The following is a 27,344-nucleotide window of genomic DNA, read 5'->3' as shown; positions in this document are numbered from 1 at the left end:
AAAATTGGGGTAAATAATAAGGTAACCACAAAGCAGACAAACTATCCTACGATTCAAAATAAAATACAAGAAAAAAAAAGAGACTCAGCAGAAACAAAATCAACAACAACAAATATGAGGAAAGGACAATATATAAAGAAAATCTACTCGGCACATAAAATTAAGTGGGAAAAAGAATTGTCAACACCACACAAAAAAAGACATCAAAATCACAGCACTAAATTCATACCTATCCATAATTACGCTGAATGTAAATAGACTAAATGCACCAATAAAGAGACAGAGAGTGGCAGAATGGATTAAAAAACAAGATCCATCTATATGCTGCCTACAAGAGACACACCTTAGACTCAGAGACACAAACAAACTAAAACTAAAAGGATGGAAAAAAATACATCCAATAAACAACAATCAAAAAAGAGCAGGAGTGGCAATATTAATTTCTGACAAAACAGACTTTAAAGTTAAATCCATCAGAAAGGATGAAGAAGGACACTCTATAATGATTAAAGGGACAATACACCAAGAAAATATAAACATATTAAATATTTATGCACCCAATGACAGGGCTGCAAGATACATAAAACAAACTCTATCAGCACTGAAAACTGAGATAGACAGCTCCACAATAATAGCTAGACACTTCAACACACCACTTTCGGTGAAGGACAGGACATCCAGAAAGAAGCTCAATAAAGACATGGAAGATATAAATGCCACAACCAACTTGACCTCATAGACATACAAAAAACACTCCACCCAACAGCAACCAAGTATACTTTCTTTTCTAGTGCACATGGAACGTTCTCTACTATAGACCACATATTAGGTCATAAAGCAAGCCTTAGTAGAATCAAAAACTTTTGAAATATTACAAAGCATCGTCTCTGACCTTAAGGCCATAAAACTGGAAATCAATAATAGGAAAAGCAGGGCAAAGAAATCAAATACTTGGAAACTGAACAAATGCCCTGCTCAAAACAGACTCAATTATAGAAGACACTAAGGATGGAATAAAAAAATTCACAGAATCCAATGAGAAGGAAAACACTTCCTATCAGAACCTTTGGGACACAGAGAAAGAGGTGCTCACAGGCCAATTTATACCAATAAATGCATGCATACAAAAAGAAGAAAGGGCCAAAATCAAAGATTTATCCCTACCACTTGAACAAATGGAAAGAGAGCAACAAAAGAAACTCACAGGCATCAGAACTAAACAAATAATAAAAATTAGAGTTGAACTAAATGAAATAGAACACAGAAAAACAATTCAAAGAATTAAAAAGACCAAAAGCAGGTTTTTTTAAAAAATCAACAAAATTGATAATCCACTGGCCAAACTGACAAAAGAAAATCAGAAGAAGAAGCAAATAACCCGAATAAGAAATGACATGGGTGATATGACAAGAGGCCGAACTGAAATTAAAAGAATCATATCAGATTACCATGAGAAATTGTACTCTAACAAATTTGAAAACCTAGAAGAAATGGATGAATTCCTAGAAACGCACTACCTACCTAAACTAACACAAACAGAGGTAGAACAACTAAATAGACCCATAACAAAAGAAGAGATGGAAAAGGTAATCAAAAAACTCCCGACAAAAAAAAGCCCTGGTCCAGAGGGCTTCACTGCACAGTTCTACCAAACTTTCAGAGAAGAGTTAACGCCACTACTATTAAATGTATTTCAAAGCATAGAAAAAAAAAAAACGATGGAATACTACCAAACTCATTCTATGAAGCGACCATATCCCTGATAGCAAAACCAGGTAAAGACACCACAAGAAAAAAAAAAAATTATAGACCTATATGTCTCATGAAAGTACATGCAAAAATCCTCAACAAAATTCTAGCTAATAAAACTCAACAACATATCAAAAAAATAATTCACCATGAGCAAGTGGGATTCATACCAGGAATGCAGGGATGCTTCAATAGTGGAAAAACAATTAATGTAATCCACCACATAAATAAAACAAAAGACAAGAATCATATGATTTTATCAATTGAGCAAAAAAGGCATTTGACAAAGTTCAACACCCATTCATGATAAAAGCTCTCAGCAAAATAGGAATAGAAGGAAAATTCCACAACATAATAAAGGGCATTTATACAAAGCCAACAGCCAACATCACCCTAAATGGAGAGAGCCTGAAAGCATTCCCACTTAGATCAGGAACCAGGCAAGGATGCCCTTTATCACTGCTCTTATTCAACATTGTGTTGGAGGTCCTAGCCAGAGCAATCAGGAATAGATAAAGAAAAAAAGGGCATCCAGATTGGCAAGGAAGAAGTAAAAGTATCTCTATTCGCAGATGACATGATCTTCTTATACAAAGAAAACACTAAGGAATCCTCAAGAAAACTACTGAAACTAACAGAAGAGTTCAGCAGAGTGTCGGGACACAACATAAACATACAAAAATCAGTTGGATTCCTCTATACCATCAAAAAGAACATCGAAGAGGAAATCATCAAATCAATGCCATTTACAGAAGTCCCGAAGAAGATAAAATACTTAAGAAGAAATCTTACCAGAGATGTAAAACACTTATATAAAGAAAACTATAGTATAATTTTTTTATAGTATACTTCTGCAAGAAACCAAAAGAGACTTACATAAGTGAAAAAACTTACCTTGCTCATGGATAGGAAGAATTAACATTATCAAAATGTCTATTCTACCAAAAGCGATCTATACATTTAATGCAATTCCGATCCAAATCCCAGCGACATTCTTTAATGAGATGGAGAAACAAATCACCAACTTCATATGGAAGGGAAAGGGGCCCCGGATAAATAAGGCATTACCGAAAAAGAAGAACAAAGTGGGAGGCCTTACTCTACCTGATTTTAGAACCTATTATACCACCACAGTAGTCAGAACAGCCTGGTACTGGTACAACAACAGATACATAGACCAATGGAACAGAATTGAGAATCCAGACATAAGTCCACCCACATATGAGCAGTTGATATTTGACAAAGGCCCGAAAACAGTAAAATGGGGAAAAAACAGTCTTTTTAACAAATGGTGCGAAAAAAAAGAAACAAGACCCATACCTCACTCCATCCACAAAAGCAAGCTCAAAATGGATCAAAGACCTAAATACAAAATTTAAAATGATAAAGATCATGGAAGAAAAAATAGTGACAACGTTAGGAGCCCTAATACACGGCATAAACAGTATACAAAACATTATTAAGAATGCAGAAGAAAAACTAGATAACTGGGAGCTCCTAAAAATCAAACACTCATGCTCATCCAGAGTTCACCAAAGAGTAAAAAGACTACCTACAGACTGGGAAAAAGTTCTTAGCTCTGACATTTCTGATCAGCGTCTCATCTCTAAAATCTACATGATACTGCAAAAACTCAACTACAAAAAGACAAATAACCCAATTAAAAAAATGGGCAAAAGATATGAATAGACAGCTCACTAAAGAAGACATTCAGGTAGCTAAGAGATACATGAGGAAATGTTCATGATCATTAGCCATTAAAGAAATGTTCATCAAAATTGCAATGAGATTTCATCTCACTCCAACAAGGCTGGCATTAATCCAAAAAATACAAAATAATAAATGTTGCTGTGGAGAGACGGGAGGGAATGTCAAATGGTAGAACAAATTTGGAAATCAATTTGGCGCTTCATTAAAAAGCTAGAAATAGAACTACCTTACGATCCAGCAATCCCACTCCTCGAAATATACCCTACAGAAATAAGAGCCTTTACAAGAACAGATATATGCACACCCATGTTTATTGCAGCACTGTTTACAATAGCAAACAGATGGAAGCAACCAAGGTGTCCATCAACAGATGAATGAATAAATCAATTATGGTATATTCACACAATGGAATACTACGCATCGATAAAGAACAATGGGGAATCTGTGAAACATTTCATAACATGGAGGAACCTGGAAGGCATTATGCTGAGTGAAGTCGGCCAGTTGCAAAAAGACAAATATTGTATACTATTATAAGAACTTGAGAAATAGTTTAAATTGAGATGAAAATATTCTTTTGTGATTATGAGGGGGGGAGGAAGGGACGGTGGGAGGGGGTATTCACTAATTAGATAGTAGATAAGAACTACTTTAGGTGAACGGAAAGACAACACACAACATAGGGGAGGTCAGCACAATTGGACTAAACCAAAAGCAAAGAAGTTTCCTAAATAAACTGAATGCTTCCAAGGCCAGTGTAGCAGGGGCCGGGGTTTGGGGACCATGGTTTCAGGGGACATCTAAGTCAATTGGCATAATAAAATCTATTAAGAAAACATTCTGCATTCCACTTTGAAGAGCGCCGTCTGGGGTCTTAAACGCTAGCAGCCATCTATGATGCATCAATTGGTCTCAACCCACCTGGATCAAAGGAGAATGAAGAACACCAAGAACACACCGTAATTATAAGCCCAAGAGACAGAAAGGGTCACATGAACCAGAGACTACATCATCCTGAGACCAGAAGATCTAGATGGTGCCCAGCTACACCCAATGACTGCCCTGACAGGGAACACAACAGAGAACCCCTGAGGGAGCTGGAGAGCAGTGGGATGCAGGCCCCAAATTCTCATAAGAAGACCAGACTTAATGGTCTGACTGAGACTAGAAGGACCCCAGTGGTCATGGCCCCCAGGCCTTCTGTGGTCCAGGACAGGAACCATTCCCAAAGCCAACTCTTCAGACATGGATTGGACTGGACAATGCGTTGAAGAGGAATGCTGGTGAGGAGTGAGCTTCTTGGATCAGGTGGACACTTAAGACTATGTTGGCATCTCCAGCCTGGAGGGGAGATGAGAGGGTAGAGGGGGTTACAAGCTGGTGAAATGGACATGAAAACAGACAGTGGAGGGAGACAGTGGGCTGTATCAATAAGGGGAGAGTATTTGGGAGTATGTAGCAAAAAAAAAAAAAAAAAAATTTTTTTTTTAGCAAGGTGTATATAAGTTTTTGTGTGAGAAACTGACTTGATTTGTAAACTTTCACTTAAAAAAATTATTTTAAAAAAAATTCACCTTCCTAAAAATTGATATCATCTAATCAGCCTGTAAAAATCTATGTAAAGGTTCCTCATGAGAACAATTGTTTTCGAATTCCCATTCTTTGCAATGTTATCCATAGTTGGTTATGATCCACACAGTCAAATGCCTTAGCATAATCAAGAAAACACAGGTAAACATCCTTCTGGTATTCTCTGCTTTCAGCCAGGATCCATCTGACATCAGCAGTGATATCCCTGGTTCCACGTCCTCTTCTGAAACAGGCCTGAATTTCTGGCAGTTCCCTGTCTATATACTGCTGCAGTCATTTTTGAATGATCTTCAGCAAAATTTTGCTTGCGTGTGGTATTAATGATATTGTTCTATAATTTCCACATTCGGTTGGATCACCTTTCTTGGGAATAGGCATAAATATGGATCTCTCCCAGTCAGTTGGCCAGGAAGCTGTCTTCCATATTTCTTGGCATAAACGAGTGAGCATCTCCAGCGCTGCATCCGTTTGTTGAAACATCTCAGTTGATATTCCATCAATTCCTGGAGGCTTGTTTTTCGCCAATCGCTTCAGAGCACCCTGGACTTCTTCCTTCAGGACCATCGGTTCCTGATCATATGCCACCTCTTGAAATGGCTGAATATTGACTAATTATTTTTGGTACAATGACTCTGTGTATTCTTTGCATCCTCTTTTGATGCTTCCTTCGTTGTTAAATATTTTCCCCATGGAATCCTTCACTATTGCAACTCAAGGCTTGAATTTTTTCTTCAGTTCTTTCAGCTTGAGAAACGCCGAGCGCATTCTTCCCTTTTGGTTTTCTATCTCCAGCTCTTTGCACATGTCATTATAATACTTTACTTTGTCTTCTCAAGAAAAAAAATAAAATTTTTAAGAGGTCCCTTGAAATCTTCAGTTCTTTTACTTCATCAATTCTTCCTTTTGCTTCAGCTGCTCGGCACTCAAGAGCAAGTTTCAGAGTCTCCTCTGACATCCATCTTGGTCTTTTCTTCTTTCCTGTCTTTTCAATGACCTCTTGCTTTCTTCATGGACGATGTCCTTGATGTCATCCCACAACTCGTCTGGTCTGCAGTCACTAGCGTTCAATGCATCAAATCTATTCTTCAGATGGTCTCTAAATTCAGGTGGGATGTACTCAAGGTCACACTTTGGCTCTCGTGGACTCGCTTGGATTTTCTTCAGTTTCAGCTTGAACTTGCATATGAGCAATTGATGGTCTGTTCCACAGTCGGCCCCTGGCCTTGTTCTGACTGGTAATATTGAGCTTTTCCATCGTCTCTTTCCACAGATGTAGTCAATTTGATTTCTGTGTGTTCCATCTGGCGAGGTCCATGTGTATAGTCACCGTTTATGTTGGTGAAAGAAGGTATTTGCAATGAAGATGTCGCTGGTCTTACAAAATTCTATCATTCGATTTCTGGCATTGTTTCTATCACCAAGGCCATATTTTCCAACTACTGGTCCTTCTTCATTTCCAACTTTCACATTCCAATCGCCAGTAATTATCAATGCATCTTGACTGCATGTTCAATCAATTTCAGACTGTAGCATCCGATAAAAATCTTCTATTTCTTCATCTTTGGCCCTAGTGTTTGGTGTGTAAATTTGCATAGTAGTCGTATTAACAGGTCTTCCTTGTAGCCATATGGATATTATCCTATCACTGACAGCATTCCATTTCAGGATAGATCTTGAAACGTTCTTTTTGATGATGAATGCAACACCATTCCTCTTCAAGTTGTCATTCCCAGCATAGCAGGCTATATGATTGTCTGATTCAAAATGGCCAATACCAGTCCGTTTAAGCTCACTAATGCCTAGGATATCGATTGTTTATGCATCCCATTTCATTTTTGATGATTTCAAATTTTCCTAGATTCAAACTTCGTATATTCCAGGTTCCGATTATTAATGGATGTTTGCAGCTGTTTCTTCTCGTTTTGAGGCATGCCACATCAGCAAATGAAGGTCCCGAAAGCTTTACTCCATCCATGTCATTAAGGTCGACTCTACTTTGAGGAGGCAGCTCTTCCCCAGTCGTCTTTTGAGTGTCTTCCAACCTGGGGGGCTCATCTTCCAGCACTATATCAGACAATGTTCCACTGCTATTCGTAAGACTTTCACTGGCTAATGTTTTTCAGAAGCAGACTGCCAGGTCCATCTTCCTAGTCTGTCTTAGTCTGGAAGCTCAGCTGAAACCCGTCCTCCATGGGTGACCCTGCTGGTATCTGAATACCGGTGGCATCGCTTCCAGCATCACAGCAACACAGAGCCCCCACAGTATGACAAACTAACAGACAAACTTTACGTAGATCAAGAGGCAGTTGTTCAGACAGAACAAGGGGATACTGATTGGTTTAAAAGTCAGGAAAGGTGTGTGTCAGGGTTGTGTTCTTTCACCATACCTATTTAATCTATATGCTGAACAAATAATAGAGAAGCTGGACTATATGAAGAAGGACGGGGCATCAGGATTGGAGCAAGACTCATTAACAACCTGCGTTATGCAGATGACACAACTTTGCTTGCTGAAAGTGAAGAGGACTTGAAGCACTTACTAACTGAAGGTCAAAGACCACAGACTTCAGTATGGGTTGCACCTCAACATAAAGAAAACAAAAATCCTCACAACTGGACCAATGAGCAACATCATGATAAACGGAGAAAAGACTGAAGTTGTCAAGGATTTCATTTTACTTGGATCCACAATCAACAGCCATGGAAGCAGCAGTCAGGAAATCAAAAGACGCATTGCATTGCGTAAATCTGCTGCAAAGGACCTCTTTAAAGTGTTGAAGAGCAAAGATGTCACCCTGAAGACTAAGGTACGCCTGACCCAAGCCATGGTATTTTCAGTCACATCATATGCATGTGAAAGCTGGACAATGAATAAGACCGAAGAAGAGTTGATGCCTTTGAATTGTGGTGTTGGCCTAGAATATTGAATACACCATGGACTGCCAAAAGAACGAACAAATCTGTCTTGGAAGAAGTGCGGCCAGAATGCTCCTTAGAGGCAAGGATGGTGAGACTGCGTCTTATATACTTTGGACATGTTGTCAGGAGGGATCAGTCCCCAAAGAAGGACATCATGCTTGGCCGAGTACAGGGTCAGCGGAAAGGAGGAAGACCCTCAACAAGGTGTATTGACACAGTGGCTGCAACAATGAGCTCAAGCATAACAACAATTGTAAGGATGGGGCAGGACTGGGCAGTGTTTGTTCTGTTGTGCATAGGGTCTCTATGAGTCGGAACCGACTCAATGGCACCTAACAACAACAACAACAATCAGCCTGTACAAAAAAGTTATCAGTAGTTTCCCATCACCCAGTATCTAACACAGTCTCTAGCACAATAAATGCTAGTTAAACAAATGCATATTTACAGGATATATTGTCAGCTTCTAAGATTAGAAGTCAAAGTTTTCTTTAACTGATTCTAGCCCACTTCCTAATCTTATTTCTTTCCTGGTGCTATCCAACAGGAGTCCCCTCTTCCAATAAGATGTTGTTCTTATGGTGCCTCAAATAATCCAATCTACTTTCTGTCTCTAAAGATTTGCCTATTCTGACACTTTCATAGGTCTGGCTTCTCTCACTTACCATGTTTTCAGGATTCATCCATGTTGTAGTATGTATCAGTATTTCATTCCTTGTTTTTGCTGAATAATATTCCATTGTATGGATATGCCAGAGTTCCTGGGTGGTGTAATAATTAACTTGATCAGCTGCTAACCAAAAGGTTGGAGGTTCAGGTCCACACAGAGTTGCCTCGGCAAAAAGGCCTGGAAATCTACTTATGAAAAACCAGCCATTGAAAATCCTATGGAGCACTGATCTACTCTTGACACACGTGATGTTGCCATGGTACTGTTTAAAAAAAGAAAGAAAAGAAAAACACTGTCATTGAGTCACTTTTGACTCATGGCAACCTCATGTGTTAACAAAGTAGAACTGCTCCATACAGTTTCTTGGCTTTAATCTTTATGGAAGCTGATTTACAGGCCTTCCTCCAAGGTGGCTCTGGGTGGGTTTCAAGTGCCAATGGAATGGATATACCACATTTTCTTTATTCATTCATCAGTTGATGAACATTTGAGTTGTTTCTACCTTTTGACTATCACGAATAGTGTTGTTATAAGCATTCATGTGCATGTTTTTGTGTGGAAATATGTTTTCAAATCTCTTGGGTATATGCCTAGGAATAAAACTACTGAGTCATATGGTAACTCTTTGTTTAACCATTTGAGGAACTGCTAAACTGTTTTCCACAGCAGCTGCATCATTTGACGTTCCCACCAGCAGGCTTTTGATTTCTCCACATCCTCATCAACTCTTGTCATAATCTCACTTTTCGAATTCTAGCCATACTAGTGAATGTGAAGTAGTATCTCATTGTGGATGGAGTCTCCTACATTTACTTTTTTAGTATGTGTGTATCCATATGCACTGAAGCATGCAGCATCATGATACAAGCTTATATCCTCAAAATGCAAACAAGTTACTCATAAGCTTACTATCTAGAGACAAAGGATTCTCATTTCACCCCAAATGTTTTAAATGTACAATGAGTATATACCTCTTTTACAAATCAGATAAAACACAGCTATTTCTGTTTGGGGAGAAAAATAAATAACTGAAATGAAGCAATCATTTGAACTGTCCTAATGACAGCCAAATGACAGCATGATCTGTGAACACACAGATAAGACAGGTGAATGACTGGCTGAACCCATGGCCCATTGGTGTGAACTTTTGGCAACAGGACCTCAGATCACCTTTCAGGCCAGTTAGGCTTAGCAACAGTCAACCTGCCTTCCTGTATTTCTAGGGAAACATCAATTAAACTATTAAAGACAGCTTTCTGCCCAAGAATAGGGTATATATCTCTCTATTTAAGTGTTCCTAACTATCCTTCGATAAAACTGAAAAAATTTATCCATGAATGTCTTGTAAATTTTTCTTATATTTATACTTATAAATTATATTTATAATTATAAATGTAAGTTACAATTATATTTTTGTAATTATAGTTTTTTTTTTTTTTTTTACTGTGTCTTCTGTGTGTTGTTGATTTTTTTTCTTCCACCTGGCATGTACTTTCCCACCTTAAAATTTTACCTACAAAGTCTATGTTCATATTTCACCTTGTCCATAAAGCCTTCACTGTCAGTTTGGCTGGAACTGTCAACTTCTCCTGAGATCTCACTGCATGTTAATTGTACACTCATATACATCATTGGTCTTATTTCTCTTATGTGATGACATGTCCTTTAAGACAGGAATTGTGACTGATAGCTCTGCATCATTTCCTACAGAAGTAGAATTTCCCTGGATAGCTGTGGAAGGTCAAAACCAGAAATTCCCCCAGCCAGTAGAGGAAAGCAGTCTAACCACAGGAACCAGACCAAGGCTTCAAGTACCCGTTGTCCACCATTGACTGGCTCACAGTCCTGTGGGTTACTAATCTGGGCTGGGCTTAGGTGGGATCACTTGTGTGGCTGACATTGATGGTGGGTTGACTGGTGGTCTGGGATGGCTCCACTCATATGTCTAGCAGTAGGTGCTGGCTGTCAGTTAGTACTGGCTGACAGCTGAGCCACATGTCTTAGCTGGGAACCTGAGCTTACTGACATGATGGAGGATGAGTTCACAACAGCAAGAAAGGGCATGTCTCAATGTACAAGTGCTAACACCTCTGCTTGCATCATGCCTGCTAATATCCCACTGGCCAGTGTAAGTCCATGGCCAAACCCAGATTTAAAGGGTGGAAAAATACACTCCACTTCCTGTTTGGGGAGCAGCAAAGTCACATACATACAAGGATGAGAGGAATTTGTGGTAATTTTGCAATCTAGTATACTAGTTAAAGGCACATTGTGAAACTAAAGTAATTTCCAAACCAGAAAAGCAGACCAGTCCAGAGGAATCCAGATCAAAACAGAGTTCAAGGTGTTTAAGCAAGGGCAGAGATGTGAGTAGCAGTTAAAGACAAGTTCAAAGACCCAGGTACTATAAAACACCTGAGTTTAGGGACAAGAAGTTCAGCAACTTAGGAGATAGAGTACAATGCACCTACCTAGTTTCAAAGACCGTCACTGATAATTCATTAAACCATGCTTGGAATTTACTTGATGGCAGTGAGTTTGTTTGGTTTGGGTGAGTCTATTTAGAAAGCTTGCAAGGTATGGCACCCCCTTGCAGTAAACAAATTGGCCTTTGGTCCCTGTTCTGAGCACCAAGCCATGCCTGAGGCCAACGAGTGGGGGATGATTAGACCAAGAGGGAGCACCTGGTGGCCCAATGCTGGCTAAGCCTCAAGAGGCACATGGTGAGGCCAATGGAAGGCCCTGAAAGACAGAGGCACAGTGGCGCCTCCTGGGTGGAAAGAGTGAACATCTTCTTCCCGGAGGGTAAGTGCATAGTTCCCTGAGGGCATGCAGGCTTGCCCTTGCCCTTTATGTTTGTATTCTTATTTTCTGCTAGATTAAAGATAGCCCTTTCTCTGCAGTTTGTGAGTCATTTCAACAAATTATCAGATCTAAGAAACAGAGAAGGGGCCAGTGCCTGCTGACCAGGCCCAAGGTGAATGGGGATGAGAGAAAAGGGGCTGATAACCACTGACCAGGCCCTGCATGAATGAGAATTAGTGAGTCCGGTGCAATGGGATTGCTTTTATACGGCCTTTCTCACCACGGTCTTGTAACTCTCACCAAATGATTGGGTGGGACTATGCAAATGAGGTACTTATAGCCCACCAAGGGGATTAGATAGCTTGCTATTAATGTAAATAAGGTGCATGGCAGTCTTGTCAGGGTGGGACCAAGCAAATAAGGTGTATGGAACCCTAACATGAGGATCGGTCAGTTTCGCCATCCCGTTGGCTTAAAATGAGCCATCCCAGAAGAGGAGAGGATCTCACCACCACCAAGAAAGAAGAGCCAGGAATGAAGCGTATCCTTTGAACCTGGGATCCCTACGCTGAGAACCTTCTAGATCCAGGAGTCAGAGAGAAAGAGTTGTAACATGGAAGTCAGGGAGAGGCAGCAGAACCAGGACAGAGAGGGAGAGCTGTAACGCTGGAGACAGTGAGAAACGGCAGCAGCAGAATCAGGAGACTGGCAGGAGACTGGCAGGAGACTGGCAGAATCAGGAGACTGGCAGGAGAACTGAGCACCTTTGGGCAGGAGGCTTGCTGGCAGAATAGGGTGCTTCCAGGTACTTGGTGGAGTTAGGTGTGCCAACTCACAGAGCTAGAGCTGAGCTCCTTCAGGTCAAAGCTTACTGGCAGAGTGGGGTGCCTCTGGCCACTTATCGGCACCAGAGCTAAGTTTGTAACACTTGCCCGAGCAGGGCAGAGGCTAGGCCAAGGGGCTGACGGCCAGAAAGAGACCTGTTTTGAAGAGGCTGTCCTGATCAAAGAACTGTATCCTGAACATTCCTGAACCTGAACTGTAACCTGTTACTTTACTAATAAACCCCATAACTGTGAGTATTATCTGTGAGTTCTGTGTGGCCATTACAATGAATTATTGAACCCCGTGGAGAAATAGTGCCGTGGGAGGGATGGTTTGTGTCAGAACTGGTAAAAAGGTTGGAGAGAGGAGGTTATATTTGACCTCCGCCTCACAGGATCTTGATTCCCTTTTCCCTTGTGAAGTTAGAAGAGGTCAGACATCTCCGCCATGCTATTTTTACAGAGAGAAGGGGCTGGTACCTGCTGACCAGGCCTCAGGTGAATGGGGACGAGAGAGAAGGAGCCAGTGCCTCCTGACCTGGCCCTGGGTAAATGAATGGGCATGAAAGCGAGATAAGCTGCATGGAGCACCTGGTGTCTGGACTGACCAGGAAAGGGAAGGTGAGATTTTGCGGGAGGCAGTTGGTGGATGGAGTGGGATTTATTATCTACCACACATCTGGCATCAAAGGTGGGTGATCTCAGCCTCCTTGGACTGGTTTAACATCTCAAAAATTTTCAGGGGGATTTGAATACCAGAATGACCATCTACAGATTGTACAGAGATATCTACGGAAAAACCAAGACTGCAGAATTACATAACAAAAGATAGCAACTTAAGGTTGGGGCTTGTCATGGATTGCATTGTGACCCCAAAAAATATGTGTCAACTTGACCAGGCCATGAGTCCCACTATTGTGTGACTATCCAACATTTTGTCATCTTGTGTAATTTTCCTGTGTGTTATAAATCCTATCTTTATGATGTTTATGAGGCAGGATTAGAGGCAGTTATGCTAATGAGATAAGACTCAATCTACAAGATTAGATTTGTGTCTTAAGCCAATCTCTTTTGAGATATAAAAGAAAGAAGTGAGCAGAGAGATATGGGGACTTCATACCACGAAGAAACAAGAGCCAGGAGAATAGCATGTCCTTTGGACCTGGGGGCCCTGTGCTGAGAAGCTCCTGATCCAGGGCAAGATTGATGACAAGGACCTTCCTCCAGAGCCAACAAAGAGAGAATGCTTTTCCCGGGAGCTGACGCCCTGTATTTGGACTTCTAGCCTCCTAGACTTTGAGAGAATACGTTTCTCTTTATAAAACCATCCACTTGTGGTATTTCTAGATAGGGCTCAAGCCAAGCAAGGTACCTTATGATCTGCCTAGGAGCGGGTGTGGTCAGAGATGTCAGAATGGCCTGTGCCAAGACACCCTCATCCCTGAGGGCTATAACTATATGGAAACGAAATGGGCTCCAAGCTGTCAAGAGTAAACCACTCCTGGTCTACCAGTTCATATTTCAACTTTCTTTACTTGATTTTTGTTTTTCTTCTTACAACACTCCATGCATTCTCTCAAATTCTTACTTTAGACCTAATATATGCCAAGTACTGCATATATAAAGGAGAACAAAAACAAAGTACTGAAGCATCTGCTAATAAGATTTTCCAAGGTCAAGCTGCTTTTCTATTATGAGATTTAAATACATTAAGTTTTAAGTTTCTTGTTTTGCCACCCTGTTAGAAAAAGATCCCGTGGCACTATATGAGAAAAAAATTCAAGGTAAACTAGTTGGTGAATATTAAATCTAACCCCTTTATGACAATAATTTCTTTAGTCTTTTAATGTTTCAATATTAAAAAAAAAATAAACTTCACCTAGTTTAAGTTCATTTTTAGAAGTTCAGAATTGAGAAATACTATTTCTACTCATTTAAGAAGTTAATAGATTTAACATACATAAAAAAATTTTTGGAGAAATGGTAGAATTTCAACCACACAATATTTTCTACTATAAAATGTTAAGAATCATAATATTAGAAGCAGGCCAACCTGGAAAGGATGGCAGGAAAAGAGTCTATGAAAAAATATGGCCAGAAGAATTACCTTTTGAGCCTTAGAAAAGGTTCCTGTGACTCAGCTAAAGCAGTTGTTGGCTCAAATCTATTATGTCCCAGGCCCTGGGGACAAGAAATGTGCATGTTGCTTACTTTTGTGTCCCTGATGGCTAGTACAAAAGTCATATAAATATTTAACAAATGAGGGTCTGTCCTCATGGAGCTCATAGTCTAGGAAGAGGAAGAAGGATAATCACAAGATGGAGTGTGATAAAAGGATGTTCATTTAGGCAAACAATTTTGACCCATCAGTAAATTGAATCCAATCAGGAAGATATGCTGTTTACACTTTTTGACAAAAGGATGAAGCTGGCTCTCCTTGCATTCCTTGTGGCTAATATGTGGAACATCAAAGGGCCATAAGCCAATACACAATGTTGTTGTGGACATGTGCCAACAGTTACTGTTAACCTGCTAATAATTGACATGATTTACTTACTGAAAGAAGTAACAATAATTCTTTCCCAGCTTTAAAAAAAAGAACAAAATGCAGAACTCACTTTACTGACAAAAATACAAAAATAAAAGTAAGGTTTGGTCTCAGTCCTCTTCAACTTGGTGTCTTGCAGACTCTCTGTGGCAGGAATGGCAACTTTGAAGATCTTATGATTTAAGAAAAGGAAGCAAGTGGCTTTACTTACAAGTCACTCAAAGCCAAGAATTTAATACTCCCTAGGGGAAGCTAAGCAAGTTGACATGACCCAATCTGATTTTCCTGAAGTCATTTGTTAATAGTAAATTGATAAGAAACAACCCTGCCTCCAGTTCTGTACGCTTAACTCACTTTAAATGTATATGAGTTATAAAAATAAAATCACTCTTTTTAAATCTTAGAAAAGAATTTTGTATATTTGTTTTTTCTATAACATGGCTGCTACTAGTCAAATTATTCTGGTTTCTCTCGTTCAAAAATCCTAGACTAATACCTCAAAATAGTCAAATCAAGTACCAGTAATATGAAGAAATATTAGCTCCGAATCTACCAAAGTAGTAAAAAAAAACAGGGAAGTCTTTAACCTGGTTTAAAAACAAAATAAGAAACCCTACCCACAATCCTCATGTTCCTTGATGCTTGAAAGGACTTTGGAAGAGGGCAAAGGGTCTGATGACATACCTAAAAAATGCCACCTAAAAACAACTATCCCAAGAAACATGGCAAAGGACTTCAGTTTGAAATCTTAGGGTTTTCTCTTCGTTACGACTGAGTTGGAATTGGCTTTATGTTAATAAAAAATGAAATGAAAACAGAATAGAAAAGTATAGAGTAGGTGTTGGCAAATTATAGCCTACAAGCCAAACGTGGCCTACCATCAATTTCATTATAGTCCATGAGCTAAGAATAGATTTAACATTTTTATATGGTTGGGAAAAAATAAATAAATAAAGGAAGGAAGAATAACATTTCATAACGTATGAAAATTACATGACATTCAAATTTCAGTGTTAATCCATATATAAAGTTTTACTGGAACACAGCCATGCCCATTTGTTTACATAATGTCTATGGCTGCTTTTGCTCTACAAGTAGTTGTAACAGATTGTAGGGCCTGTGAAGCCTAAAACATTTACCATTTGGCCTTTTACAGAAAAAGTTTGCCCACCCTTGGTCTAAAGCCCAGAAGAGGCTGGCTTATAAGCATGACTGAATCTAGAGGTTCACAGAGCTTCCTCTTCTCTCGGCTGCACTCTCCCCCAATAATGGGCCAGGTATGCAGCTAATGTCTCTCACCTTCAAACTTACCTACCACAAATCTTCCAGAAAAGCAATGAGAGGTCCAGGCCTGCTGGAAAGTCAGTATTGCTCTTTGAGTATATGAGGCACAGCATCATTCAGTTACTATTTCCAAAGTGCAATGTGCTAGTCTCTTGCTTAGACAAACTACTTAGTGTGGAAATAAGACTAAACTATCTCTGATGAACTTACAGTAAATGTAATTTTACTTTATTTAGGAATACCATAAGTTCCTTAATGTTCTTTAAAGTTTAGTCTCCTTAAAAGAAAAGTTTAATTATCTGTAAATTACTTCCTGTTACTCCCTAAAAAAAAAAAAAAAAACTCCCTACATCACCTCAAACTAAGAATTAAGCTATTTTTCTACCATGTTCTGAATCTTGATGCCATTTGAAAACACTGACTTGACCTGAAGAAATCTTTTTATCTCACACTTTCCTTTTTATTATTAGTCAAGAGTTGTACTTTCCTCTGCATTACAAAAGCAGAACTATATACTGTATTTTTGTACAAATAACACGCACACTACACTTTTTTTGCCAATCGCGCAACCCCCTCACGCATTATTTTCCTAGGCATGCTATTTGTGTTATACGTGTGGGAGTGTTATTTGCAAAAAATATGGTCACTGTTAAGCTGTTCTGTTGAGGCATAAAATTTATTTAAAGACTATGTGAGACTTCCACTTCCAGCAGTATGGTGAACCAGAATCCCCAAAGGACCTCTGTTTACAAAATCACTAGACCCTGCAAAAAAGTAATTTTTATGCTCCAGGGGAGTAGCAGCAAGTACAGCAAGTAAGGAAAATTCCCAATGGATCCACTTTAACCAAAAGAAAAAGAACTAAAACCAGCAAAAGGCAGTAGTCCTGAGGGTGAACTAAGTGGAGCTGTAACCTAGAGGACATATCTTGGATCAGATGAAAGCTGAAGAATATTTTGCCAGAATTCCTAGTTTAACCCTTAGATCTTAGAGGGAGAATAAAGTGGTTTGCAGATAGCAAAAGAAAACCCACTGTGGAGAAAACTTTATCCAGCTTAGGCTCCAGGCTTTTCACAGATTAACCAAAAAAAAAAAAAAAAAAAACCTCATTGCCCTCAAGTCGATAGTGACCCTATAGGGCAGAGTAGAACTGCCCCAAAAGGTTTCCAGGGAGTGGCTGGTGAATTTGAACTGCTGACCTTTTGTTAGCAGCCAAACTCTTAACCACTATGCCACCAAGGCCCCATTTCCACTGTCAAATGAGTTCACAATCAAAGATCAGCAAACATACATGGCAGCAAAGCACAGCAAAACTTACTTTTGTTAGCACTTACTGCCATTTAACATGGGGATCGGCAAACTTTTCCTATAAAGGCTCAGTAATATTTTAGGCTTTGCAGCACACGTCCTATAAGTCAGAATCAACTCAACAGCAACAGATTTGGATTTGGAGCCACACATTGCCTCTAGCAAAATCAAGCTTTTTGTTTGTTTTATAGCCTTTAAAAATGTGAAAAACAATCTTAGCTTGTGGGCCACAAAATACAAGTCACAGGCCAGATTTGGCCGGCTGGCTGTAGTTTGACAAAATCTGAGCTAAGACACCATATATTTTGCTAATTTGTTTTGTACTATCTACTTCTCTAATCCCCTTTCCCCAATGAATGTGAGCCCCTTGAGGGCAGATCTTTGGCTATTTCTTTCACCAAATCCCCAGGTGCCTAAAATGTACCCAGTGCATAGTAGGTACAGGCAATCCTGAGGTTAGGAACTTCCTACTTACATACAACCAGTAGTTACAAACCAACCCTGTAAAGCCTGTTGTATTAAAAATTTGAGGTACATAATAAAAAACGGGTGCTACTTTGTGATGCGGATCAAAATATTATTATTATTACTGTATTATTATGTTAAAGATGTTTTAGTTTAGCTGTTTTAGTTTAATGTTTTTTTATGCATAGAAAGGTGTGCTGTATACTACATACTAAGACAAACATTTCACTAACTGATATTACATACGAACTGTACCTAACTGTTCTGACTTACATATAAATTTGACTTAAAGACAGACTTAGGAATGGAACTTGTTCGTAATCTGGGGACTGCCTGTACTCAATAAATATTTTTGAATAAATTAAATACAGACATGTAAGTCAGCAAAAAAAAACAAAAATTGACTTAAAGTCTTCAAGGCCTTCTGTAGTGGAGGCCATTGGTATTCTACCCAGGCCCCCTTTGGGTCCCTTTTACAGTACTGTATATCCATCCCCAGCTTTTGAGTTTTTGTCCCTGAAGGCTCACACCTGCAGCATTATTCAGAGAAGTGGAAGCACTGGGAGGTTATATCTACACAGGATGGCCCCACAATCAATGGCTGGTGTGGGAAGATGAAAGCTCATTAACACCTTGTTTGCTGAAAGTGAGCAGTACTTGAAGCACTTACTCATGAAGATCAATGATTACAACCTTCAGTACGGATTATACATCAAGATAAAGAAAACAAAAATCCTCACAACTGGACCAATAAGCAACATTAACGCCTATGGAAGCAGCAGTCAAGAAATCAAATGACATATTACAGTGGGCAAATCTGCTGCAAAAGACTTCTTTAAAGTGCTGAAAAGCAAAGATGTCACTTCGAGAACTAAGGTACACCTGACCCAAGTCACAATATATTCAACAGCTTCATATGCATGTGAGAGGGGGACAATGAATAAGGAAGACCGAAGAAGAATTGATGCCTTTGAATTACGGTGTTGGCGAAGAATACTGAACATTCTCCTTGGAACTGAGGATGGCAAGGCTTCGTCTCAAGTACTTTGAACATGTTATTAGGAGGGAATAGTTCCTGGAGAAGGACATCATGCTTGATAAGGTAGAGGGTCAGCGAAAAGAAGGAAGATCCTCAACAAGATGGTTACAGTGGCTGTAACAATGGACTCAAACACAGCAACAATTGTCAGAATGGCGCAGGACTGGGCAGTGTTTTGTTCTGTTGTACACAGGGTCACTGTAAGTCAGAACCACCTCGACAGCCCCTGACAACAACAATATATAATAAAAACTGTTTATTAAAGCAAAGTAAAAAAAAAAAAATTTTTTTTTTTTTTTTTTTAATGGTAAATACTGGTGAGTAGACAAGAGGATGAGATCCAAAAGGTACATGAAGGGCATTGACAATGTTCTAGATCTTAAGTTGGATAGTAGGTTCATGGGTATTCATACTATTATCTTTCTTCATGAACTTACACAAATGATCTATTATTTCCCATACAGCAAATATTTTGCTATAAGTAATATTTGCAGAATCTCTATCATGGGTGATGATGATGCCAAGACCTGCTCACCCTTAACATGTCTTTGAAATCAGAGAGACCATGGCTGGAATCTTGTATCTTAATTTGTCTTTGAGCTGGTTACTAACCATTTATATGATTCTTTTAATTTCAGTTGGGTCTGTTGTAATATCGCCCATCCCATTTCTTATTCGGGTTATTTGCTTCCTCTCCTGTTTTTCTTTTGTCAGTTTGGCCAATAGTTTATCAATTTTGTTAATTTTTTCAAAGAACCAGCTTTTGGTCTTGTTAACTCTTTCAATTGTTTTTCTGTTTTCTATTTCATTTAATTCTGCTCTAATTTTTATTATTTGTTTTCTGCTGGTGCCTGAGGGTTTCTTCTGTTTGTTCAAATTATAGGGATAATTCTTTGATTTTGGCCTTTTCTTCTTTTTGTATGTGTGCATTTATTGCTATAAATTGACCTCTGAACACTGCTTTGCTGTGTCCCAAAGGTTCTGATAGGAAGTGTTTTCATTCTCATTGGATTCTATGAATTTCTTTATTCCATCCTTAATGTCTTCTATAACCCAGTCTTTTTTGAGCAGGGTATTGTTCAGCTTCTGAGTGTTTGATTTCTCTTTCTTGCTTTTCCTGTTATTGACTTCTACTTTTATGGCCGAAGATGCTTTGTAATATTTCAATGTTTTGGATTCTGCTAAGGCTTGCTTTATGACCTAATATATGGTCTATTGTAGAGAATGTTCCATGTGCACTAGAAAAGAAAATATATTTGGCTGCTGTTGGGTGGCGTATTCTGTATAAGGTCAAGTTGGTTGATTGTGGCATTTAGGTCTCTGTGCCTTTATTGAGCTTCTTTCTGGATGTTCTGTCGTTCACTGAAAGTGGTGTGCTGAAGTCCCCTACTATAATCGTGGAACTGTCTACCTCACTTTTCAGTGTTGATAGAGTTTGTTTTATGTACCTTGCAGCCCTGTCACTGGGTGCATAAATATTTAATACGGTTATATCTTCTTGGTATATTGTCCCTTTAATCATTATATAGTGTCCTTCCTTGTCCTTTGCAGTGGATTTAACTTCAAAGTCTATTTTGTCAGAAATTAATATTGCCAATCCTGCTCTTTTTTGATTGTTGTTTGCTTGATATATTTTTTTCCATCCTTTGAGTTTTAGTTTGTGTCTCTAAGTTGTGTCTCTTATAGGCAGCATATAGACGGATCATGTTTTTTTTATCCATTCTGCCACTCTCTGTCTCTTTATTGGTGCATTTAGTCCATTTACATTCAGGGTAATTACGGATACGTATGAATTTAGTGTTATCATTTTGATGTCTTTTGTTGTGTGTTGTTGCCAGTTTCTTTTCCCCACCTAATTTTTTGTGCTGAGTAGTTTATATATTGTCTTTTCCTCTTCTTCATTGTTGTTGATTTTGCTTCTGCTGAGTCTCTATTTTTTTCTTGTATTTTATTTTGATGTATAGGATAGTTTGTCTCCTTTGTCGTTTCCTTAATATTTACCCCTATTTTTCTAAATTTAAACCTAATTTTTGTTTCTTTATATTGCTCTGTCTTCCTCTCCACATGAAAGATCTTTGACTATATTTCTTAGTCTCTCTTTATTGTTTTAACGTCTTCTTTTACATAACAACATCACTGTTTCACTGTTTTGAGCTTTTTTAATCTTGTTTTATTTTTGTGATTTCCCTGTCTGGGCTGACATCCGATTGCTCTGTCCATTGTCCTAGTCTTGGGTTGACACCTGATATTGATTTTCTAACCAAAGAACTCCCTTTAATATTTCTTGTAGTTTTGATTTGGTTTTGACAAATTCCCTAAACTTCTGTTTATCTGGAAATGTCCTAATTTTACCTTCATATTTCAGAGACTGTTTTGCTGGATATATGATTCTTGGCTGGCAATTTTTTTTTCCTTCAATTCTTTACATAAGTCATCCCATTGCCTTCTTGCCTGCATGGTTTCTGCGGAGTAATCTAAGCTTATTCTTATTGACTCTCATTTATCCCTAGCTGCTCTTAAAATTATCTTTGGTTTCAGCAAGTTTGATTACAATATGTCTTGGTGACTTTCTTATAAAATCTACCTTATGTGCAGTCTGATGAGCATCTTGGATAGATATCTTCTCATCTTTCACGATATCAGGAAAGTTTTCTGCCAACAAATCTTCAACAATTGTCTCTGTATTTTCTGTTATCCCTCCCTGATCTGATACCCCAATCACTCATAGGTTATTTCTCTTGATAGAGTCCCACATGATTCTTAAGGTTTCTTCATTTTTTTTAATTCCTTTATCTGATTTTTCTTCAAATATACTGGTGCCAAGTGCTTTATCTTCAAATTCAGAAATTCTGCCTTCCACTTGCTTAATTCTGCTCCTCTGACTTTCTATTGCATTGTCTAATTCTGTAATTTTATTGTTAATCTTCTGAATTTCTGATTGCTGTCTGTCTATGGATTTTTCCAGCTTATTAAATTTTTTGTTATGTTCCTGAAAAATCTTTTTAATTTCTTCAATTGCTTTATCTGTGTGCTCCTTGTCTTGTTCTGCGTATTGCCTCATTTCCTTCCTGATGTCTTGAAGGGTTCTGTATATTAATCTTTTGTATTCTTCCACTGGTAATTCCAGAAATGCCCTTTCATATAGGAGATCTGTGGGATTCTTTGAGAGCTTGTTGAGGCAATTATGGTCTGTTTCTTTATGTGACTTGATATTGACTGTTGTCTCTGAGCCGTCTATAAGTTATTGTACTAGTTTATTTTATGTTTGCTTATTGTGTCATAGCTTCTTGCTTTGTTTTGTTTTGATATCCCCAAATCAGTTGCTTGAGTGAGATAGCTTGATTATTTTTGCCTTTGGATATCTGACGTTCTGTCCCCAGATTGCTAGAGCTGTTATCAGGTATATCACTCTAGGAGTCCGTTTACTTTTGTTGTATGAATTCAGCTCAGGTGTCCAGGTAGCTGATCATGAAGTGTGTGGTACAGGCTCTGTCCTACAGTCTTGGAGGAGCAGAGGTGATTAGTGTTGGTACCAGTATCTGGTTGCAGCAGGGGGTCCCACTCTGAACAAGGCAGGGGGCTGAGAATCATCCCCCATGTGTCTCTGAGGAAAGCACATCCCTGTTCTCTAGAGCATACAGGTGGGTGGGTTCTACAGACAGACCATGGGCACCCGAAGTTTTTGGTTGTAAGGACTGGAAGATATCAGTTATCCTTGGATCCATGCCGTGGGTGGCTGGGTGGCCTGAGTGGAGCCAACAGTCCTTAGGCCCCTGATGTGAGTAGGTGAGGACCCTGTTTAATAGGTAAAGCATTGTCAAACATCAAACACCCACCCCTCTACTGCACAGCTCAAACAGTTAAGGGCCTATTCTCCTGAAACAGGCCCACACAGGTCCATGCAGGGGAGCTAGGTACTCAAAGTCCATGAACTGTTTATTCCTGGACAGAAGCCATTTCTGTCCTGAGCTCCCCAGGTTAGTGAGCTGGCAATTATCTTTTCCCCCAACTGCGAATTTATTCCTTCTCCAAGGCCGGAAGGATGGTTCTACGTGTTCAACGGGGCCTATCTCAGGCCCAGGGAAATCAACAGCCACTGAAGACAGCTTGGGGGCAGGGGCACAGCAAAATATACCCAAGCACTTAGCTTTTTCCGAGTGCTGCTCTTCTCTGGTTTCGGTGGTATAAGCAGGCTGTGTGGCTGGCTGCTTCTCCCCGTGGAAACTGTGCCCGAATGCTAATACCAGCCCGCCGCAGCCACTCCCGGGAATGGTGCCTGACGGCTCCCAGTGATTCAGGTCCGGTAACTCCTCTCCACTTCTGAACCGTCTCTTCCTCCCCCTGCTTCCCAGTGCATTTTCTCACTTTGTCTTTGATGTTCAAGGCTCCTAGCTTGTCATAAATATACTTGTTTCACTTGTTTTCTCAGGTCTTTGTTGTAAGAGGGCTCGTCAGAAGCGTCTGTCTATTCCACCATCTTGGTCCCGCCTCCTCTAACCACTTATAGATCTAAGTTTTTCCATAAAATAATGGTGATAATATCTGCCTCACTGAGTTTATGAAGAGAAATAATAACGTTAGATTACTAGACTATATCCTCAACAGTGAGCAGGACTATGTCTCTCTTGGTTACCTATGTATCCCCAGTGAATGAATCTCAAACTAAAATTCAGGATATTTCAATTTGGGTCTTGCCATCATTAAAAAAAAAAAATCACTAGGGCAGTCAAAATAAACCTCAGGAGGGCCATTCCTAAGGCTTAACACACACGAGCTCTGGCTATCACATGCTGAAGGTGGGTGTGTCCTGCTGAGAAAGAACATGGGAAACCCCAAACTTTCAGCCTTGTATGACACAGCAGAAGAAGTTTACTAACTCATTCAGGCTGGAAACCTCAGATTTAGGTTCAGCTACTCTGCTTCCATCACTTTTATCATAATCTTAAGGGTTTTCTCCTCATAATGTGAATTTCTTCTCCAACCTGAATTCATAGTTCAGCCACCTTAAGTCAGACCTTTCTGGCTCAGAAGCACTGCAATAGCTGCCAAATGAAAGTGTCAAATTGCAGAGAATATGATAAACAAGACCAACTGAGGGAAACACACACATTTCAATTCCTCCCAGGTACCAGCTCACTTACCTGATGTTTTCCAGGGCTTTTGTTATCTGCTGTTGCTCAATATCATAGAGTTTCACCTTGAAGCCTCCACTGGCAAACAACATAGCCCAGCTTTGTCCAATGAGGCCACTGAAGGGAAAGAAAAATTTTTTAAAGTTTCAAGTTAACTTAATAACTGAATAGTTTTTTATTCCTAACCCAAAATAAATTTTTAAAAATTATACAGCATCCTATTCTTAAAATATTTAACATCTTAAAGTTATATATTCTGATAACTATATTTGTTTAAAATGTTATCTGTCTTCACATTGGAGTTCCTGAATCCTAGGCTCAAGTGTCAGCATTAGTAGTCCACATGGAGTACCATCAGATGCCACGTAGTTATCATATACTCATGTGGAAAAAATAATTCATAACAGGCAGGATGTCACAGAGGTAAAAGGCCCCTATGTGAAACCCTGTTTGACCATTGTCTTGGGCAAATCACTTAACTTGAAAAAGAGATAGCATTTGACCTTTCCTTCTCAAATAAATACTACAACTACCACCAGCATTTGCACATTTATTAGGCGCCGGGCACAGCAACCCATCTGTCCATTTGTTGTACTGTGGTGGCTTGCAAGTTGCTATGATGCTGGAAGCAATGTCACCAGTATTTCAAATATCAGCAGGGTCACCCATTGTGGTCAGGTTTCAGCAGAGCTTCCAGACTAAGACAGACTAGGAAGAAAGGCATGGGATCTACTTCTGAAAATTAGTCAATGAAAACTTTATGGATTATAACAGAACATTGTCTAACTCTCTTGCTTTGGACACGTCATTAGGAGGAATCAATCACTGGAGGACATCATGTTTGCTGAGGTAGAGAGCCCTCGAGAACCTCAGTGAGATAGGAGACCCTCCGTGACATAGCTTGGCACTATAGCCACAATGATGGACTCAAACATACCTGTGATTGTGAGGATGAGGCAGGAGCAGGCAAGGTTTCAGTCTAGTGTACATACAGGCGCCACGAATCAAAGTCGACTCAATGGCAACTAATGGCAACTAGGCACTATTAAACACTTTATATGTATTACTTTTGTTAATCTTTACAACAACCCTATGAGGTGTTACTGTTGCATGCCGTCCAGTCAATTCCAACTCACAGTGACGCTATGTACAACAGAACGAAACACTGCCCAGTCCTGTGCCATCCTCACAATTCTTGCTATGCTAGAGCCTATTGTTGCAGTACTGTACCAGTTCATTCACTGAGGCTCTTCCTCTCCTTCGCTTACCATCTACTCTACCAAGCATGATGTCCTTCTCCAGGGACTGACCCTTCCTGATAACATTTCCAAAGTATGTGAGATGTAGTCTCACCATCCCTGCTTGTAAGGAGCATTTGGTTTGTACTTCTTCCAAGACAAATTTGTTCATTCTTTTGGCAGTCCCTGGTATATTCAATATTCTTCATCAACACCACAATTCAAAGGTGTCAACTCTTCTTCGGTTTTCCTTATCCAGCCTTTGCATGCATATGAGGTGACTGAAAACACAGCTTGGGTCAGGCACACCTTAGTCTTCAAGGTGACATCTTTGCTTTTCAACTCTTTAAAGGTCTTTTGCAGCAGATTTGCCCAATGCAATGCTTCTTTTGATTTTTTGACTGCTGCTTCCATGATTGTTGATTGTGGATCCAAGTAAAATGAAATCCTTGACAAAGTCAATCTTTTCTCCATTTTTCATGATGTTGCCTAATAGTCCTGTTGTGAGAATTTTTGTTTTCTTTATGTTGAGGTGTAATCTATACTGAAGGCTGTGGTCTTTGATCTTCTTCAATAACTGTTTCAAGTCCTCTTCACTTTTAGCAAACAAGGTTGTGTTATCTGCATATTGCAGGTTGTTAATGTCTTCCTCCAATCCTGATGCCACTTTCTTCTTCATATAGTTTGGCTTCTCGGATTATCTGCTCAGCATACAGATTGAAGAGGTATGGCAAAAGGATACAACCCTGACACACACCTTTCCTGACTTTAAACCACGCAGTATCCCCTTGTTCGGTTCAAATGACTGCCTCTTGACCTATATACAAGTTCCTCAAAACCACAATTGTTGTGGAATTCCCATTCTTTGCAGTTTGTTGTACTGTGGGGACTTGCGTGTTGCTGTGATGCTGGAAACTCTGTCACCAGTATTCAACATCAGCAGGGTCACCCATGGTGGACAGGTTTCAGCGGAGCTTCCAGACTAAGACAGACTAGGAAGAAGGACCCGGCAGTCTATTTCTAAAAAGAATTAGACAGTGAAAACTTTATGAATAGCAGCAGAACGTTGACTGATATAGTGCTAGAAAGTGAGCCCCTCAGGTTGGAAGGCACTCAAAATACTCTGAAGTAAGTGCTATTATCTCTATTTTTTTGCATGGGAAAATGAGGCACAGAGGAGTTAAAATCTCACAGGATACAAGTACTAGAGCTATAATAGCTATAATATGAACCCAAGCAGTCTGACTCTTGAATCCTTACTTTTTTTTTTTTTCTTAATAATTTGTTTTTTGTTTTTGTTCTTGTTGAGAATACAGGAAATCCCTGGATTACAAAAGAGTTCTGTTTCTAAATTTGTCTTTAAGTCGAATTTGTACATACATCAGAACAGTTAGGTACGGTTGGCATCTAACATCAGTCAGATGTTTGTCTTAGTATGTAGTGTATAGTGTACCTTTCCATGCATAAAAAAATTAAAGAAATACTTCCAGATACACTAAAACATCTGTAACACAATAATACAGTAATAATAATGTTTTGATGTATATCACAAAGTAGTGCCCATTTGTTATTATGAACCATTGTATGTACCTTCTCCACAGTTGAAGAGATACCTAAAGGGCAAATGTTACCCAAAATACTAAAAAGATTCTGTTCTGTAAAATCTTTGAGACTAATTAGATACTTTACTGCAGACTCCAAACTAAAAAATCTGCATTATATCACCTGACCTCATTTCTGCTGGGTTTTGAACCCTCCCAGCAGAGGCAAGGAGGGTTGGGGGCATGGGTCAGATGGTGCTGGGGCCAGAGGAATCATTCCCCTATCACATCTTCACCAACCTATCAACCCCACACACCAACTACAAGGCTTCTGCCTTGGGGTGCAAGGGAGAAAGTGCCCCTCAGAATGTACTAAGAGGGAGTTCAGGTCCCAATGGTTGGGAAGAAGAACTTAGAGAACCCCAAATCCAAAATTCTCCATGAAACCCTAAAAACCATATGGAATATACAAAGGCCAGGAATCTAAGACTGCCCCTTCTAGTTACCAAAAGGCCAAGAACT

The 27,344-nt window shown here is 39.4% G+C and overlaps 1 protein-coding gene across 1 annotated transcript in view; it reads right to left on the bottom strand.

Annotated features, from left to right (window-relative positions):
- CRYL1 (crystallin lambda 1) overlaps positions 1-27,344 on the bottom strand; it is a 229,746-nt gene that overhangs the window by 189,078 nt on the left and 13,324 nt on the right. The window contains exon 2 of the mRNA XM_010593935.3: positions 24,053-24,160. Coding sequence (XP_010592237.1) covers positions 24,053-24,160 — 108 coding nt within the window. The remainder of the gene's footprint in view (positions 1-24,052; positions 24,161-27,344) is intronic.

This window comes from Loxodonta africana, chromosome 23 (assembly GCF_030014295.1).
Source record: "Loxodonta africana isolate mLoxAfr1 chromosome 23, mLoxAfr1.hap2, whole genome shotgun sequence".
NCBI classification, from domain to species: Eukaryota; Metazoa; Chordata; class Mammalia; order Proboscidea; family Elephantidae; genus Loxodonta; species Loxodonta africana.
The sequence above is the reverse complement of the archived record's forward strand: the minus strand, read 5'-3'. Positions and strand labels throughout refer to the sequence as shown.